The sequence below is a fragment of the Lepidochelys kempii genome, chromosome 5 (assembly GCF_965140285.1).
Source record: "Lepidochelys kempii isolate rLepKem1 chromosome 5, rLepKem1.hap1, whole genome shotgun sequence".
In the NCBI taxonomy this organism is placed as follows: domain Eukaryota; kingdom Metazoa; phylum Chordata; order Testudines; family Cheloniidae; genus Lepidochelys; species Lepidochelys kempii.
The window spans coordinates 28,039,719-28,059,528 of record NC_136384.1 but is presented as its reverse complement, the minus strand read 5'-3'; the positions used below and the strand labels follow the sequence as shown (position 1 = coordinate 28,059,528).

Below are 19,810 nucleotides of genomic sequence, written 5' to 3'. Positions count from 1 at the left end.
ACTCTTTTTGTCATGAAGAAAGACTGCAGTCTCGGACTCTGCTCATGAAAGCTTATGCTCAAATAAATCGGTTAGTCTCTAAGGTGCCACTAGTACTCCTTTTCTTTTTGCGAATACAGACTAACACGGCTGCTACTCTGAAACCTGCATTAATTATTGTGTACTGAATCAGATAACTATCAGGAATCGTTATCTGCTACCCCTGATTCCTGAGTTGCTAGACTGTGTGGTAGCTGCCCATATATTCACTAAATTGGACCTGAGGGGTGCATACAACCTTGTGCAAATCAGAGAAGGGGACGAGTGGAAAACTGCCTTCCAAACCCACTATGGCCCCATTAAGAATATCTCGTAATTCCCTTCTGGTTGACCAACTTCCTGGCCAATTTCCAACATTTTATGAATGATGTGTTCCAAGATATCTTGGACCACTATGTAGTAGTGTACTATGTAGTAGTCTACCTGGACAACATATTGATCTTCTTTGAGTACCCCGAACAGCATACTGCTCCCATCTGGGTGGTCCTGGAACACTTATGGCGGCACGGCCTTTTCGCCAAGCGTGAGAAGTGTGCCTTTGATCAGGCCTCCTGGAGTTCTTGGGCTTCATCTTATCCCCAGAAGGGATGCAGGTGAACACATGCAAGGCCTGAGCCATCCAAGATTGGCTGATTCCCCACATGGTACGTGACCTGTAATGCTTCCTGGGGTTCACCAATTTTTATTGATGATTTATCCTGCATTTTTCAAAACAAATCAAGCCTGTCACCACTCTTCACTGGAAAAATACCCAATTCCATTGGCCTGAAACTTGAAATTTGCCTCCACTACAGCACCCATATTGGCTCATCCAGATGTCACACAAGGCTTCACTGTAGAAGCTGATGACTCCAGTATGGCAATTGGGGGTGTCCTCTCCCAGAGACTTGGTCCCAAGCGAGTGTTACACCGTATGCTTATTATGCAAGGAAACTCACTCCTACAGAACTAAACTATGAAATACTTGATAAGGAACTCCTGGTGATAAAAACTGCCTTTGCAGAATGGCTGCTCTACCTGGAAAGAGCTGGCTACCTGGTGCAGGTACTCACTGATCAAAAAAATCTGGAATAGCTATGTAGGACAAAAGCCTTAAAACAACAGCAGCATTGGTGGACCCTGTTCTTCTCACAATGCAATTTCATTATTACATACTGCCCCAGACCCAACACCCCATAACTTTGTCAGTGCAGCTCATCACCAGGATATATCAGATTGATATGCTCACCCTCTGTCTCAGGAATTCCACCTGATGAACAAGCTATTATCCACAAGAAACTGCATGACTCCCAGGATGGGATCATATACATGAGAGACCACATATATGTTCCCTCTGGACCCACAAGAGTTGCAGTCCTGCAATTATACCACACTTTCCTCCTAGCAGGACACTTGGGGTGCTTCAAGACCCAACAAATAACATCCTGTTCCTTTTGTCAGCCCTAGATACAACCAGCAATACAGTTGTTCATTGCTTCCTCTGATGTTTGTGCCCATGTCAAGACACCATGCCACAAGCCCTGCAGTCTCCAGCCCATGGACACCCCCTATCGATCCTGGGTGGTCATCACTGTAGACTTCATTGTAGCATTACCAGAGTCCAACAAATTTACAACAGCTTTGATGGTAGTGGACCACTTTACCAAAATGGCCCACTTCATCCTTTGCACAGGCCTCCCCTCCACTGAAGAGACAGTCCAGCAGTGTAGTCTGCCTCTTTTGCTTACAGCCCCCAGCCTCTTTAGCCAGCACCAAACCAAAATATCTCTCTAGGCTTCTCCCAAGATCATATTGCGCTCATAGGCTCCTGCTTGGCTTCTTGCTCTGCCTCTGAGTCGCTCTCTGTCTTGCTCTTTCTTATCTGCCCCCCCCCCCAGTTCCACCTGGTCAGAACAATACCCAGTGTAACCCTCTGCCCACGTGGTGCTAGTTTCTCCGCTGACTCTGGGCTTGTCCTCAATACTAGCTAAATCAGCACCGCTGCAATTGATGCAGCGGCATCGATTTAGTGGGTCTGGTGAAGACGCGATAAATCAATGGTAGAGTGCTCTCCCATTGACTTCAGTACTCCACTTCCCTGAGAGGCGTAAGCTACATTAATGGGAGAGCATCTCCTGTTGACATAGGCTAGTGTAGACACTGCTGTAAATCGATCTAAGCTACATCAACTTAAATTATGTAACTTATGTAATATAACTAGAATAAGTTAGATCAACTTACCTCGTTAGTGTAGACCAGGCCTATTAGACCTTGTTTTAGGTGTGGTCTCTTAAGTACTGTCTCTTACAGCAATATTAAATAAAGGGCATGCTCACACATCAGTGTAAACAAGGTTTTAAACTTAATCTGTAACAAGATTTAATCCCGCTCATAACAATACAATACCTATGGCCCAGTTCTACCTGTGGACATCAGAGCTTTGCTCAGTTCTTCCATAATAATTTAATGTGCTAATTATCAATTCAGAACTACACTACTCAAAGCACTTTAAAATGGCAGCTGAATGGAGCTTTAATAGCATGTTGTTCAGGAAATCTATTCCCGTCTGTGGAGGCAAAGATAAGGTGCATGATCGCTGAAGGAAATGTTGGCTGATGCCTTGTTCTCCTTTTGTATTGTGCTGGTAAACACAAGGAAAAGCTTGTCTGTACTCAAAAGCTGCAAGTACACACTGAAGATTTTGGTATTTCCTAAAATGATTCCCTAATAGGATTGGTATTGGGATATCTGAGCCATTACCTGTTCTGGGAGAATGGGAATAGATGAGAAATCATTCCTAGAATTCTTGCCTTCCAGGAGCAGCGTAACAGGGCTGGTTATTGTTGGTATGTTAATTCACCATCTTTGTACTGTAATTTATAGACATTCAAACTTTTGGAAGCACTACATCCGCAAATGGCATTAAATCTCAGAGGGCAGGCAGGAGCTACTTGGCTGCCTGACAGGGTACCTGACATCTCATCTTTGGTCCCTGGCCTAGGACTAGGAGGCTGAAGTACTGCCATAGTGGTCAGAAGGAGCAAGAGAACTTCAGGAGAAAACTGTATTAAGGGGACTTTGCTCTTGCTTAGACACTTTATGCATTCTCCTGCTGGTTATTTATTGATTATTTACAGGTGTCCATCACCATAGCTTCATGATACTGGTTACATACAGTGCAACACTTCCCAAATTAGGCACAGTGCTCCCCTCCTTTCCCCCTCTCAACTAATACCCACTTGCTGAGGGACCAAGTTTAAGGGATAACCAGCCAGGAGACCGGATGTCACCAACTGTTAGGAATAAGCAGGAGCAAGGAGATTTGTGCTTCATCGTGCCCTAAAAGTGACAAGATCCCGACTCTGGTGGGCAGTGAATTCCAAAGCTAAAGGAATTCCCTCTACTGAGAATGTCCAACCCTCAAAATACAATAAGAGAAGGGGACAATTGTCTGTGATGTTTGATGTGAGCAAATGAAAGGGCAGACAAGCAGGCCAGGCCACCATTCATCCTATGGAAGCTCTATGAGGGAACTTACTATTTTTCCTGGGGTTTTTGCCTTTTTACTGCTGACTTGTTTATTTTTCTTTTTTAAAAAAACTTTTTTTCCAAGGCACAGGAAGGTGATCAACTAAGTAAATGCTTGGAAACACAGAATATACCTCATGTTATAGAGGTGGCTGATGTGTACAGGAATATTAACAAACCACTACACTGGGGATAGGAAGTCAGTATGGACTGCATTAAATCAACTTGTCAATGTGTAACAGGCAGGCACACAAATGAGCCAATCTATACACAGTGACCGGGATGGCACAAACAGGCATTACTGTCTTCGGAGTGATATGTCTGTTTTACTGGAAGCCTGAATCATTTTGTGTGGGTATTTTGGTCGTGGAGCAGTTTCCTTGCACTGTTGAGAGTGCTGGAAAGCAAAGGAAAAAAGATCTTGAGACTCTTTTCAAAGCTGCAGGTCTCACGTGCCTGCTAAAAGTGCCCCAAATCACTCACCAGTAAATGCCACAGTGACACCAGAGAACTGAGTGGAAAGCCACAAGAACTGGAAGGCTGTGGCAGTTGTAAAATGGCCCCCTGAAGCATTTGAACACCATTTTTGACTGTAAATAATCTAGTGATCTGTTGCAAACGTTGAAAGTGGGCAATTTCACTGCAAGTTCACTGTATAGATTGTGATTCCGACTAAATTACATTCTTTGGTTATAAGGTATACTCTCTTAGCAGCATTATAGCAATCAGGGCTGTTTTTACTCTACTCTTCTGCATTGTGTGACAAAGATGAAAACCAAAAACAGTCTTATCAGAGTTGCAAAGAGCAGGTCTTTCTTTGATCATCCCAAGATTTGCTTAGGGCTGATGCTGTATGCAAACTCTGGCAGCAATGTTTACCAGTAGCAAAATTTTAAAAAAATCTTTTAAAACAAAAGCTAAAGAAAGAATTTCCACCTGTGTTTCATTAATCATGGCATGGAAAGGGCCAGATCCTGTAAAATGCACCCTGACTTCCTGGGGTGCAGGCTCTGTTTCTGATTCCTGAGCTAAATGTATAACTGCCACTCACTTTCTTTCGGATATCACATGGAGAATATTGCCGATGGCAGCAGCAGAAGTCTGAATAAACACATTTTAGTTCCTTTTCTCCTACACTTCTTGCCCAATATCCTGTAAGTATTAGAGAGGGAAGGCTTCTTTGTTGATTGGAATCTTGAGCTAATGGAATCCCCAGTAGGTTTTATTCTGCAACCTTCTGCCAGGTTCAGCGCTTCTGTGCATGGATTCCTGAGCGCACAGACAGAGATAGCAAGGCCACAATGGAGGTGAAACTGTGATTCTGCAGCACTGAGAGAGCATGAAGACTGCCAGTTTTTCTGTCTTTGCCAAATTATTGGAGAACGGAATGCTTGTAAATGTCATGTATGTTTATTTTATAAATGACTTTACAGAATTCCAGGAGAAGAAAGGCACATTCGATACCAGTTGCCTCAATAAAATCTCTTATTCTTGGGAGCGTTAATTGAGCTAGATGGAGAGCAGAACAGATCACGGCACAATATGATACGTTGTTTACAGACCTCAAAGCAGACCTACCACAAGACTTAAGAGCCACAAAATTGCCCCTTCTCTCTCTGAAAAATGCACATTGTGTAATTTCCTGACTTTACTAAAAGTCACCCTGATTCAAAAAAACCTTACATCTTGAAGATTAACAGAAATATTGACCTCAAGTGGTATGTTATGGTTGTGACCAGTGATTTCTTTCCTTGCATTTTCTTAAGCGTTCTTTGTATTTGGTTGGTTTTTCTTATGCGTGTTGTGTTGTGGTTGTTTTTAGTTGGGGTTTTTTTTATGGTAGCCTGGAATGAGATATCAGTTTAAGGATCTTCCCTGTTTGTAACTGGCCAAGGAAGCGACTTTGTGGTGATTTATTATTCCTAATAATACCATTTTTATTCATTGGACCAAAACTTGAACTAAATCTCCTTGAAACTACATAGGATCTTGTTTGCTAGCATAAAATCCTTTGAAAGTAATGGTGGGGGTCCATAGCTTTCAGTGCTTGGGAAGACAGGGCTGTTGTGTTAATTCTGATGGAATAGATGGCTCCAGAAAGTCCAAGGGGTTAACAAGCCCTATCACTACAACACTAACCAGTCAAACATAATTTGGGATTTTGAGTACAGAGATTTCGACCTGCTTAGTCCCATGGCAAACTAGAAACACTAGAAAATTCATGCCAAAATTTGAAAAAAAATATTGATTAGGATACACGAGAAAGAAAAAGAAGAATTTTTTAAAAAGCTTTTTGAAATCGAGTGGTTATGTAAAACAAACTTAATCAAAACCACTTTTTGAGAGAGAGAGAGAGAGAGAGAGAGAGAGACTCTTATTTTGTCAGCTGATACTTCTAAATTAGTGGTTCTCAAACTATTGTACTGGTGATCCCTTTCACACAGCAAGCCTCTGAATGCAACCCCCCTTATAAATTAAAAACATTTTGTTTATATATTTTACACCATTATAAATGCTGGAGGCAAAGCGGGGTTTGGATTGGAGGCTGACCGCTCGCGACCCCCCATGTAATAGTCTTGCGACCCCCTGAGGGGTCCCAACCCCCAATTTGAGAACCTCTGTCCTAAATGGAGATAAAAGCTGTTGAATTTTGAGTTGGCAGCTGTAAATAGTAGTTACTCTTCCTGCTTTTGACAAAACTGGCATGCACAAAAAAGGAGAGATGGAGGGGGCAGAATACAGCTTTTGTTGATGTTCTTAGGATACAAAGTTGCTGTTCAGTGATGGATGGACATTGTAGGATGGCAGGTTGGCCATGACAGTTGTTGCTCTTGACCCTGGCTCATTTCCCTGGTCTGGGATGTCATCTATTTTTATTAGTTTATTAATAATCAAGTTTATTAGCGTAGTGTGTAAGGGCCAACTAAGAATGAGGACCCATTTACAATCCAAATAGACAAGACAGACACAGGGTGAGAGACGGGATATAATGCACAAGCAGAATGAACAATATGATGATAACCAATGGCCATGTTAGTTCCACTTTTTTTTTGTGGAAGAAGGATGTTACTTACGAGAGAATCAGCTAAATGGACAGAAAAGAAAAGGGAAGGGAAGGAGGTGGGTGACTGAGGTAAAGAGGGTAAGAGGGACAGATATGGAGTGAAGCTGAGGTGAAGAGACTGGCTGATCTGGTTAGGTCCCTCTCCTTCACTGGTCCTTCTGAGTCTGGGCAAACTGGATGGGCCATTTCATCCGGTCACGCTGATGCCATGCCATAGTGAATCGGGTGAAAAGCCAAAAGATAGTGAAAGAGGACTGGAAGCAGATGGTAGTAACAAAAAGGGACACAAGAGAAAAGGGAAGACAGAGCAGGGTCCCTCATGTGTCAGGCTGGAGTCCTCACTGATACAGAGATGATGGTCTGGCATCCTCAGCCATGTGCTGATCTAGACATACTGATATTTGAGGCTCACCGATGGAGGACAGAGTTTCTGGGGCAAAACAGAAGTCTGTTGGGCTATCCCCAAAGAATCCCCCACAATTCTATTCCATTCTGATCCCTAGAGTCTGCTTCTCTGAGAACCCCAAAGGAGCAGATTGGTGGTTGGAATAGCCCATCCTCTCATTATTTTGTTCACGAATTAGGCATTATTTCCAATGCTTTCAATTTTGCTCCATTAATTTTTTATTCCAATCTCGTTTACCAATAATGATCTTAACACAGTCCTTAAGTTGTATCAGTAGCCCTGTTTGAATGGGTGAAATCTGTCCTTTTATACCTTTTCCATCAACATTTATTATTACAGGTTATTGCAACATTTTGTGGACTTTCTCCCACTCTCCAGCTGTTGAGTTTACAATTTGGGTAGGTCAACTAGAGCCCAGTTATTACAACAGTGCCCAAGGGAAAGGAAAGAGAGACGATAGTTATTTCCTCTGAAAGGAGAACACTGCATGGTGGCAGTCTTGCAGCCCCTATGTTGAGAGAGTGATAGCCAAGAGAAGAAAACGGTCGCTCAGCCACCCTGAAAAGTACTGGCATGTTCACCAAGTGACTGAACATTCTCCACTCCCTTTGACTTCAATGGAGGCAAAAGACACCAGGACCTCCCAGGGATCACGACTGAATTTTGCAAAATAATTTTCAGATCTATATTTTTCTATCACTTTCAATGCCAGTTTTCCTGGACTGTTACTATCCAGTTCCTTATTTGACCTGTCTCACTTCCCTCAGTGGCTAGCAGCTGCTGCAGCTCTTTCATTAAGTAATGAAACATGCTGGAGTACATTGCTTTTCTCCTATAATTGATGCCATTATTGTTTTCTCATAAATCCAACTGATGAAGCCTTCTGCAAACTCAACCAGACCTCAGTCCTTTGCAGAGTTTCGATCTTCTTAGAAGCTCTGATTATGGCCCCTAACTTCCCCCAGCTGTTACAGAGACATGGCAGGTGGAAGAGAAGCTGTCACTGGTGGAAAATGTATCCAGAATGAGGAAATGGCTTTGCCTTTATAAGTCAGGTTTGTATGTATTTTTCATGAGAACTGGGTGTTTCTTATGCTTTGTGTAAAGATTGGTATCTCTCTTGAGGGAAGGGGGCATGCCCATGTGTGTGCTCGTTTGCTCGGAGCAAAATTACTTTGTTCCTTTGTTGATTGATCCAGTGCTGCTGTTTGCTTGAAAAAGAACACCCACAAGAGGAAGTTAAAGTGAAATGATCTCTTTGCATTAAAGAGAGTGGAAAGTGTGAGTGTATATGGAGTATATGTGATGCGTATATGGAGCACAAATCATTTCTCGGGGCCAAACCACGCTCCCACTTAAGTACAGTTGCATAGTTCCTAATAATTTCAATGAGATTGGAATTGGGCCCATTAGCTTTGTTGCTTTTGGGCTGCATTCTGGCCTGAAGTAACGTGGCACACTTACACTAAATTTAATAGCGAGTTGCACCTGCTTACACCAAGATTAAATTAAGCCCTGGTCCTATAAGGCACTCCATGCAAGTGGGCCCCAGAGCTGGTGTGGAGCTCTGTTGAAGACAATAGGAGTCTGTGCTGGTATAGGGTTTTGCCCATACAAAGCTCCTTGCAGCATCAAGACCGTGGGAGCCAGAGACTGGGCTATGTGAGAAATGCAGCTAGGATTGGACCATCTAGTCTGGATAAAATCACAGTTGCTACCTATTCTCAGCACATTCACATCAAATCTTTTCTGAAGTTAGAAAACCATGGGTATGTTTTTCCCCCCTCATTATTTTACTGTTTCTGACTGGGAGTGGATGCTGAAAGGCCAAAATACTTCTCATTGTATTTCCTGCTAGATTGTAAAAAATCTAAACTCTGGTCACATGAGACCGTCTCCTCCAACAGGTTTGAATACGAGGCACCCAAACATCTGGGTATTTATTCAAACTGAATCTAATTTCAGAGTCTTTTCCAGTGCCCATATCACTAACTGCAACATACTGTTTGCAGCTTTCTGCACAAACATGTGGTCACCAGAATAGGTTGCCATTGTCCCCTTTGGAGGAAGAAGCACACTAAATATGGTGACTACTCCATGGCCGGGGAAGAATGAAGAAGATTTTGTATCTGGCCTAGTCCCCACAGAGATTCCAGTGCACCACCTGGCCTGTCAAGGAGTGCACAAGGGGCCAGAATTTGGCCCTCAAGGTAGAAATTAGGGCTGTTAATTAATCACGGTTAACTCACGCGATTAACTCAAAAAATTAATCATGATTAAAAAAAATTAATTACACTTCTAACAATAGAATACCAATTGAAATTTATTAAATATTTTTGGATGTTTTTCTACATTTTCAATATTGATTTCAATTACAACACAGAATACAAAGTGCACAGTGCTCACAGTGTAATATTTTTATTACAAATATATGCACTTTAAAAATGATAAAAGAAATAGTATTTTTCAGTTCACCTCATACAAGTACTGAAGTGAAAGCTCTTTATTGTGAAAGTGTAACTTACAAATGCAGATTTATTTTTTTTTGGTTACATAACTGCACTCAAAAACAAAACAGTGTAAAATCTTAGAACCTACAAGGCCCCTCAGTCCTACTTCTTATTCTGCCAATCGCTAAGACAAAACAAGTTTGTTTACATTGACAGGAGATACTGCTGCCTGCTTCTTATTTACAATATCACCTGCAAATGAGAACCGGCATTTGCACGGCATTGTTGTAGCTGGCGTTGCAAGATATTTATGTGCCAGATGCGCTAAAGATTCATATATCCCTTCATGCTTCAACCACCATTCCAGAGGACATGCTTCCATGCTGATGATGGGTTCTGCTTGATAATGATCCAAAGCAGTGTGGACCGACACATGTTTATTTTCATCATCTGAGTCAGATGCCACCAGCAGAAGGTTGATTTTCTTTTTTGGTGGTTTGGGTTCTGTAGTTTCCGCATCAGAATGTTGCTCTTTTAAGACTTCTAAAAGCATGCTCCATACCTCGTCCCTCTCAGATTTTTGACGGCACTTCAGATTCTTAAACTTTGGGTTGAGTGCTGTAACTATTTTTAGAAATCTCACATTGGTATCTTCTTTGTGTTTTGTCAAATCTGCTGTGAAAGTGTTCTTAAAATGAACATATGCTAGGTCATCATCAGAGACTGCTATAACATGAAATATATGCAGAATGTGGGAAAAACACAGCAGGAGACATACAATCCTCCCCCTGAAGGAGTTCAGTCACAAATTTAATTGACACATTTTTTTTTTAACGAGCATCATCAATATGGAAGCATGTCCTCTGGAGTGGTGGCTGAAGCATGAAGGGGCATACGAATGTTTAGCGTATCTGGCATATAAATACCTTGCAATGCCGGCTACAACAGTGCCATGTGAATGCCTGTTCTCACTTTCAGGTGACGCTGTAAACAAGAAGCAGGCAGCATTATCTCCTGCAAATTGTAACCAACTTTGTTTGTCTGAGTGATTGGCTGACCAAGAAGTAGGACTGAGTGGACTTGTAGGTGCTAAAGTTTTACATTGTTTTATTTTTGAATGCAGTTGGTTTTTTTACATAATTCTACATTTGTAAGTTCAACTTTCATGGTAAAGAGATTGCACTACAGTACTTGTATGAGGTGAATTGAAAAATACAATTTTTTTATTTTTTACAGTGCAAATATCTGTAATCAAAAATAAATATAAAGTGAGCACTGTACACTTTGTATTCTGCATTGTAATTGAAATTAATATATTTGAAAATGTAGTAAACATCTCATAATATTTAAAATAAATGGTATTCTATTGTTCACGCGATTAATCGTGATTAATTTTTTTAATCGCTTGACAGCCCAAGTAGGAATAACAAACAAGGCCTCCACAACTTGAAATCATAATAAAAAATCAAAGAGAAAAAGATTCTTGTTCTGTTACCTTGACTACTAAAAACAAGTAAGAAAGGACATATAGTTAATTGTGTCTCCTTGCTGCACATGCTCAGTCACCACTCTCTCTTCTCTTTGCAGAGCTTGCATTCATGTATGAAGAGGGTAAGAATGCTTGTTTGTTCAAAGCACAATAGAACTCCAGGGTAGAGTTTACAGATGGAAGGACCTATTATGCAAGGTGCTGAATTCCCCCAACCTCTAATGAATTCAGCAGGAGGCAGGAGCACCCAACACCTTAGGGGAGGAGCTCAGCACTTCACAGTCCCCTAGTGTATTTAGTTAAATTATTGAAAGGGTTTCAGGATATTCCCTTCCATTTTTCAATTGATAGCCATTGTGTTTCAGAGTTGGAATGAGGACACAGCTGAGTACCTAATTTTCTAATGCATGTATAAAGGGAAAGTTTTGGTTTCCCACAGAGCAAACACGTACTATTCTATTACGTTTATTTGTTCTCGATGTATTGAATACTGAATCTGATTTGCTGGTTTGGGTTCTTTTAGCTTTGATAATGTGAAAGAAAAAATTATACATGAGGTTATGAAGACATGTTGAATTTGATCAAAAGCTCAGTGAAATCCATGAAAAGACTCTCTGAATCCAATGGGCTTTGGATGAAGCCCATAGTGAAAATATTACTGTAGCCATATGTTAACTTGGCTTAACTTCTGTTCCTGGAAAGATAATGGAGAAAATAATTAAGCAATCAATTTGCAAAAATATAGAGGATAATAAGGTGTTAAGTAACAGTCAAAATGGATTTATCAAGAACAAATCATGTCAAACCAACCTGATAGATTTCTTTGACAGGATAACAAGCCTTGTGGATGGGGGGAAGTGGTAGATGTGGTGTATCTCAACTTTAGTAAAGCTTTTGATACTGTCTCACGTGACCTTCTCATAAACAAACTCGGAAAATGCAACCTAGAGGGAGTTACTATAAGGTGGGTACAAAACTGGTTGGAAAACCATTCTCAGAGAGTAGTTATCAGCGGTTCACAGTCACGTTGGAAGGGCATCACAAGTGCGGTCCTACAGGGATCAGTTCTGGGTCCAGTTCTATTCAATATCTTCATCAATGATTTAGATAATGGTATAGAGAGTATACTTATAAAGTTTGCAGACAATACCAAACTGGGAGGGGTTGCAAGATTAAAATTCCAAATGATCTGGACAAACTGGAGAAATAGTCTATATAAATAGGATGAAATAAGGACAAACACAAAGTACTCCCCTTATCAAGGAACATTCAGTTGCACACATACAAAATGGGAAATGACTGCCTAGGAAGGAGTACTGCGGAAAGGGATCTGGGGGTTATAGTGGACCATAAGCTAAATATGAGTCAACAGTGTAATACTGTTGCAAAAAAAGCGAACATCATTCTGGGAGGTATTAGCAGGAGCGTTGTAAGCAAGATCTGAGAAGTAATTCTTCCGCTTTACTCTGCTCTGAGTAGGCCTCAACTGGAGTATTGTGTCCAGTTCTGGGCACCACATTTCAGGAAAGATGTGGACAGAGAAGAGCAACAAAAATGATTAAAGGTCTAGAAAACATGACCTATGAGAGAAGATTGAAAAAATTGGGTTTGTTTAGTCTGGAAAAGAGAAGACTGAGAGGAGACATGATAACAGTTTTCAAGTACATAAAAGGTTGTTACAAGGAGGAGGGAGAAAAAATGTTCTTCTGAACCTCTGAGGATAGGACAAGAAGCAATGGGCTTAAATTGCAGAAAGGGAAGTTTAGGTTGGACTTTAGGAAACACTTCCTAACTGTAAGGGTGGTTAAGCACTGGAATAAATTGCCTAGTGAGGTTGTGTAATCTCCATCATTGGAAATTTTTAAGAGCAGGTTAGACAAATACCTGTCAGGAATGGTCTAGATAATACTTAGTCCTGCCATGAGTGTAGGGGACTGGACTAGATGACCTCCCAAGGTCCCTTCCAGTCCTTTGATTCTGTTAGGTGAATGATTTATTACGTTTTGAAAGCATATATAAATGTAGTAAGTGCTGCCTATTGCAAAGACCCAGAAGACTCACAAAGGGAATTAGCAAAGCACTGTGCCCAAATAATATGAGAACAAATTACCATGAATAATGCAAACCAAAATAATCTGTATTATTTAAATCAGATGGAATATGGCAAATACTGTTATCCTGCCATTGAAAACATCCTTCCACTGAAGGTGTACTATGGAAGGCAGAAGTATTGTATCTTCCCCCTGAAGCACCTGGCATTGGCCATTTTCTGAATACAGAATACTGAGCTAGATGGACCATTGGTCTGACCCAGTATAGCCATTCTTACATTCTTATCTTCGATTTACAAGGAGTTTATTTGCAGCAATTCATCTCGGCCTCAGTTTGGTAGGATTTGGAATTTTTTTCCATATGGTTTGTCTTTTTAATAAAAGATGCTCCAGAAATTTTATTTCATCAAGACCTCAGATTTAAACAGAAAAAGCTTTTTTATTAGCAGCCAGATTTCCAACACCTGTTGGAAAGAGCTATGGTAAGATTCTGTGACCGGCTCGTATCTGTGAGCTTCACATTACTGTCATTTAACACGGTATGATTATAGGGATCAATTTAAATGGCCACGTGTGAATTGCTACGTGTGTAAATGGCCACATCTCTGATTGCTAGGATTCTATTGCAAAGTTTTTAAAATATGTGTATTGTGACATAAATAGGGCAATATTAAAAAGTGTAGTGAGGACAGAGACCGGGGAGCCAGAACGCCTGGGTTCTATTTGTGGCTCTGATATTAATTTCTCTTTCCATTGAGCAAATCAGTGCTCGTTGAAGCTTTTAGTCTGGTAACTACACGCATGTTCATAGTAGTTAGTTTAAACCAGGTATTATCTCTAGGGAATGTGAACTTCCTCCCTTTCCTGCATAAGCAAGAGAGCTGTACAGAGATAACAATGGGGTGCTTTAAGGCTGAAGTTTGTCTATCTATATTCTTAAACAACACCCACATTAGTTCACTTTCTGTATTATTTAAGTGACTGCACAGTACAGTATATAAACTGTGTGGAATGACTAAATGTCTGATGCCATTAAAAGGATAGGGGAGAAATGCAGAAAAACTAAATCCAGAAATACCTAGCTAGAATGATTCATAAACAGTTCATCTAATTCATTGCAATAACATGATAGGCAAAAGCAGTGGATAACCCTGATTCAGTGTGTGTTGTGCATGTAGGTTAATTTATTATCAGAATTAAACATAACTAGCACAGTGTGAATCTAAAGAAAACTGTTCTACTGCCCACCGTTATTGAGGGTGAGAGAACAAACTGCACATAGGTAACTCTTCTATCTCCTTCAAAAATTCTGAGTTTTGTTCAGCCCTTTGCCTCGCTACGGAAGTTATGCTGTATTGTTCTGTGCAGTGATATTCCTTTGTTTGCAGACAACTCACACATCACCCCACATTTTAGAATGGTAAACGCTGCACTTTAACTTTGAGGCTAATAAATGGTGATAACCGAATGCGCAAACAAAACAGTTCCCATTTCAAATAGTCTGCACATCTGGTAGCATATGCCCCCATATTTGCTGTAGCAAGTATGTTTTAGGAGACAGTCTCTCATGAGCCATTCTTTCCAAGGGTATCCTTGATATAGACTTCTCGGAGATTGAATCTTACCCCCAGTGCCAGGATCTGGGGTAGAAAAAGGGGTGTGAGATAAGGCAGTTCACTCATTGCTTCCTCCTTTTCCAGAATTACATAGAACCTTCAGTATAGTATGGCCTATGTGTGTCATGCATTTGTGCTCATTTCACATCTGGGGCTTGATCCTGCAAGGTGCTGAGCAGAGTTGATAAAATAAACAAACAAAACCTGGGCTTTTTAACAATCAGAAATCTTCACCAAAACAAAATGTTTTTGGTATGCATGGGGGTTGGGTTTGCTTTTTCTTTCTAATTTTTTTCAAGAAAGCAGGAGGAAAAAACCCCAGTTTGGTGTATACAGTATTTCAACCCCTCCCCGCCCATTTTGTCCCTCGGTTTCCTCCCCACCTCATCCGTCCCCCTTTTTCAGTGGCAAAATAGAAAAGAAAAAATAGAGAAAGGGGAGGGGAGGGGAGAAAAAAGGAGGGGGAAGGAAAACTGAAAAAACAAAATCCCAGAGAGTTCCAGTTAACACAAAATCGTTGGCAAGATAACACTATGTATATTATCTGGGCCCTAAACCAGCTTAATCTGACTGATGAGCCTAATTTTTATTTAGCGATGTTATTTACAGAATTAAGGAGAGGTTTATGTATAATGTGGCACTTCCAGTTTCTGCAAATAAAAAGAAAAGAAGAACAGAGATTACAATAACAGCACAGTAGCTACAGAACCACTCAGCAAAAAAAAATGTCTGAACTGAAAACTCTGAAAAAATGTTTAACCACGGCAAAGATATAACAAAACACTCAACTTCTTTAGCCATACAGGAAGATATGTCACAATATCTCCCCAACCAATCAGTAGTGCTGCAAGCCTCAGACCAGGAAACCCTTTAAAGTACAGTATATGTGAACATTGCAACTAAGACTTCTCACTTGCTGCTCTTTCTTTTTTTGTTCTTTCTGGCTGTAGAATGGCAAGGCAGATGTGAAGTCCCTCATGGCGAAATTTAACACTGGTAACAACCCATCAGAGGACATTTCGGTTAGCAATCAACCCTTCAAAATCCCAGGACAACCTTCATCTTCAGGACTACAGGCAAGGAAAGCTGCACTTGAGAAATTTACCAGTCCTCCTTCAGGTCCCAATACCTTTCACAAGTCTGCATCTCCTAAACCGTCATTTGGAGTAAAACCTTCTATTGAAGATAAAACAGAAAGGGATCCAAAACCTCCCTATCTGAAACATAACCCTGTGGCACACAAGTTCGGGTCTCCAGTTAATGCAGCTAACAGAGAAGCTGATGGAAAAGCTGGAGTCCCTAAATATCTGGGTCCTAAAGCCACTGAACTGTCAAAAGAAGAACCCAAGCCTATGTTTCCAAAACCTTCTGTAAACAAGTTCCTTAGCTCTACTGCCCAGGAGAATGACATAAAGCCGCCAGGACCTAAGCCGAATTTTAATTCTGCATCACAAGAGAGTGAGCCAAAACCAGCATTCCCCAAACTAGCTGGGGTTAAAGAAAAGTTCATTGCTGCATCACAAGAAAATGACCCCAAGCCTCTTTTCCCTAAACCACCCCTTGGGCAAAAACCTTCTCTAAATCCTGATGTCTCCCACCACGAAGATATTTCCAATAGACATGCTTTTCTGACTAAGGGATCTTCAGGCTCTCTAGGCCCAAAACCAAAAATACATTCATTTAAATTACCAAAGGAAACAGCAGAAAACAGCAGTAATGGAACCGATTCCCCAGGTGGTCATTTTCCTACTGTGACTCTGAAATCTATTGGTAATCGGAGCACCCCAAGCTCTCTTGCTTATGCAGGACAGGTCCCAAAAAATGTTGAAGAAAAGACTGAAGATAATAGATCGGGGGTCGCCAAGAATATTTTCCTCAGTAAAATTAATCAGGAAGATTCTGGTCCAACTCCTCCTAAATTCCTCAAGCCAACTGCCAAGCTTGCTGCAGGAGGACCATTGGGCAGCTTCCGTGAGAGAGAAGAGGGAGACAAGAATTCTACAACTCCCAAGCGCAAAGCATTACCTCCATTATTTAAATTGGGCCAGCCTCCCCAAAAGCCCAGCAGACCCCCAACTGTGGAGCTGGAAAGATTCCGAAAAAATAGTGCAAGAGACAGTGAGTCCTTTTTTTATCTTATTTTATGTATTGATTTACTACTTAATTAATTAGGGTAAAATTTCCCATGGTGTTCAGGACAGTGTAAGGCCTGTGCATCACGCCAATCCCACTTAAGCCTTTCATTTGCAAGTGTTGTCCCCTGCACAGGGCAAAACCTACTGAAAGCAAGAGAAAAATAGTTGCAAAATAAAAATCATTTGATTCTTCCAATTATTACCCAGTGGAGAAGGTGCATCTTCTTTAATTTGTGTATTTGTTTCTGAAAATTGCTTAGATGTGGTTATAACTTGAATCAAATATTTCAAGTATTTCTTCTATGAGGCTTTTATTTTCTGTTTGCTTAAAATGAGGCGTTGTCGTAAAATGTCCTTTTTCGCAAAGCAATTTCCTGGTGGAGATGGGTAGCTAAATAGCTACATGTGTTAGATACACTGTGGTTTGTCATTTTAAATGCCCAAACGTTTGTGTGGTTACTTAAGGTCAATGCATGAATCTGAGAGCACCTTTTTAAAATGTATCTATAAAGATGGGCCTTAAGCAAAACCTCAGAATCAAGTGTCCTCCAAATTTGGAGCTGTTTGAAATTCAGATCCAGATCTGAATACAGATTTCACAAACAGCTTCCAGGCTAGATCATCTGCTCGTGTAAATCATTGTGTCACTACTGGCTTCAATGGAGCTATGCTGATTTATATCAGCTAAAGATCTGGCTCATTTTTTATGAAGAAGCAAGAACCTCTGAATTTTTTGGCAATAGTAATCCCAATCTGAATTTCGAGGCTTGTGATCACCTATACATAAATACCGAGACAGCTTTATACAGAGAGCCTCTGCAAACATGCCTCCAGTATTTGTGAGTACCTGCCTGTCACTGTCTAAAATACAGAGCTGTGTGCATGCAATCATTGTCTTGTGCAAAATAAGTAATGTTGGCTCTGGTTGCGCAAGGAGTTCTGCATGGATAGACCCCTTCCCTCTCACTGGTGCACTTGCAGCACCTGGGCAGGTGCATATAAATTGCTCTTTTTCAGATACAGTTTTGCACACCAAAACAGGTGTGCCTGCCATTGCTGCAGGTTGGATTTTCTGAGACTCTGGAAAATGTGTCACCCACTAAGGCCAAACATTCAAAATATGTGTACCTAAAAGTTAGGCTCCTAAATCCATATAAGCAGAAGTTGTCAGATTTTCAAATGTATTGAACACCCTTAGTTTCTATGGAAGTCACCCAGGTTTGAAATTGTTGGTTTAAGGTATCTTTCTATATAGTGACTGCAAGCACTTTCTCTGAACTAATCCCGTGCATCTCAGTGTTGTCAACTCTCACAATTTATTGCAAATCTTGCAATAATTGATGTTTCTCTTAAAGCCTGAGCTCCAGGAGTCAAGTGATTAGTCAAGAATCTCAGCTTTCATTTTTAAAAAAGAAAGTTTCTCTCCCTCCTGGTTTAAGAGAAAAGCTGCAAAACTTGACCCAAGTGTACTCTGAGGGCTTAGGAAGATAAATAAAAAAACACCAAATTTATTATTATTTTTTAAAATATGACATTTTAATTCAATCTCATGATCTTTCTGGGCTTGTTTTATGAATTTTGAATGCTTGTTAGTAATACTGGCACAGTGAGCTTTCGGGTTATGTCACACAGATTAATAATTACAATAATACTTTGAATTCTCTAGCATTCTTTGGCTGAAGACTTCAACTCATTTCACAATCAGGTAAAGCTCTGTGTGAGGTGGTTAAGCTGTATGAGTGTAAGTCACTTTTTACACTAATGGTTTGCACTGGTGCAGCTACATCAATGTAATTATGATGGTGCAAAAAGGCCCATTGTAGACATGGGTCTACAAGCCCCATTGCCTTTGTTACTTTCATATTTAGAACACTGCATTGCATGCTTTTTGTGGTATTTGTTTTTACATACTGCTGAATGCACATAAACAAAATGTTATGCCCAGATGAAGACTCCATAGAGAAAAGAATTCAGAGTGGTGAGGTGAGTCCATTGATGATAAAAGCCATGTTATGAACACAGAGTATGGGTGCAACATTATATTCAGCTAATTCCTTCAGTGCTGAGTTCATGCTGAAGCTTGGCTAATTAAAGTGCACAATCTTATCAGTCACTACATTCTGGTTTTCCTGTGTAACTGTATTTTTTAAGTGTTTTCATTAATTCATTGCATGGGCCAAATCTTCATCTATGTGACAGTGTAGAGAACACTGTTTAAGTTAGTGACACTATAAATTGTGAAAAGCACTCAGAGAGATCAATCAAAAACAACAGCAGAATTACTAACCAGTGTTAAAAAAAATTAGGAATCAGGCCCCAAAAAGATCAAGGAATTTTAAAAGAATAATAAATATGAGGTTCATCATATTTGTCTCTGTTTTCTGAGCTGTCAGGGTGCTCTCAGGTCATGTTTTCAAGCTTTCCTCTGCAACCACCGGGGCTAGAAATCTAATTTTTAATAAATGATTTGGGTTTTGATCCTGCACTTGGCTCCACATGGGTGCAAAGGTTCAACCATGCATACCAGCTTGCATGATCAGGGACTTCATTTGTAGACTCTTTGGTGAAGAGTCCATGTGATCGTACTAGTGCTGTCAAGTGCCTCAAATATGCTGTAATAATAATAGTAATAAAACTATGTCGAAGCAAAATTACTAGCTTCCAATAGGTACCACTAATATCCTTGTAGGTTGCTCAACATACCTTGTACTTGAGGATGGATGGGTGAGTTCTTAGGTAGCTTAAATTAAAATAACTCCTGGAAAAATTAGTTTTCAAGTAAACAGATCATTCATAGCTGTTGGACTTCCTGGGATAGTAGCTTTGCAACAGTGTCATCATTTTTACTTTCTGCATCCCATTGGCACCTTTTTGCTCTGGGATTTACTTCTGTGATTTTGGGTGCTGAGTAAGCAGAGAACGAGCAAACTTGCTGGCAAACCACTGTGGTATTATCCACTAATGCCATTCCCACTTAGAGTGAAATACAGCGCAGTCTATTATCAGTTCAGTCGTAAATCATAGGTACTCTATTGGCTTTCCATAGTCAGATG

General features: G+C 40.5%; 1 protein-coding gene across 2 annotated transcripts in view; it reads left to right on the top strand.

The window, feature by feature from the left end:
• FYB1 (FYN binding protein 1) overlaps positions 1-19,810 on the top strand; it is a 118,000-nt gene that overhangs the window by 31,738 nt on the left and 66,452 nt on the right. For both annotated transcript variants that reach the window (XM_073343826.2, XM_073343825.2), the window contains exon 2: positions 15,573-16,740. In XM_073343826.2, the coding sequence (XP_073199927.1) occupies positions 15,573-16,740 (1,168 nt within the window). The remainder of the gene's footprint in view (positions 1-15,572; positions 16,741-19,810) is intronic.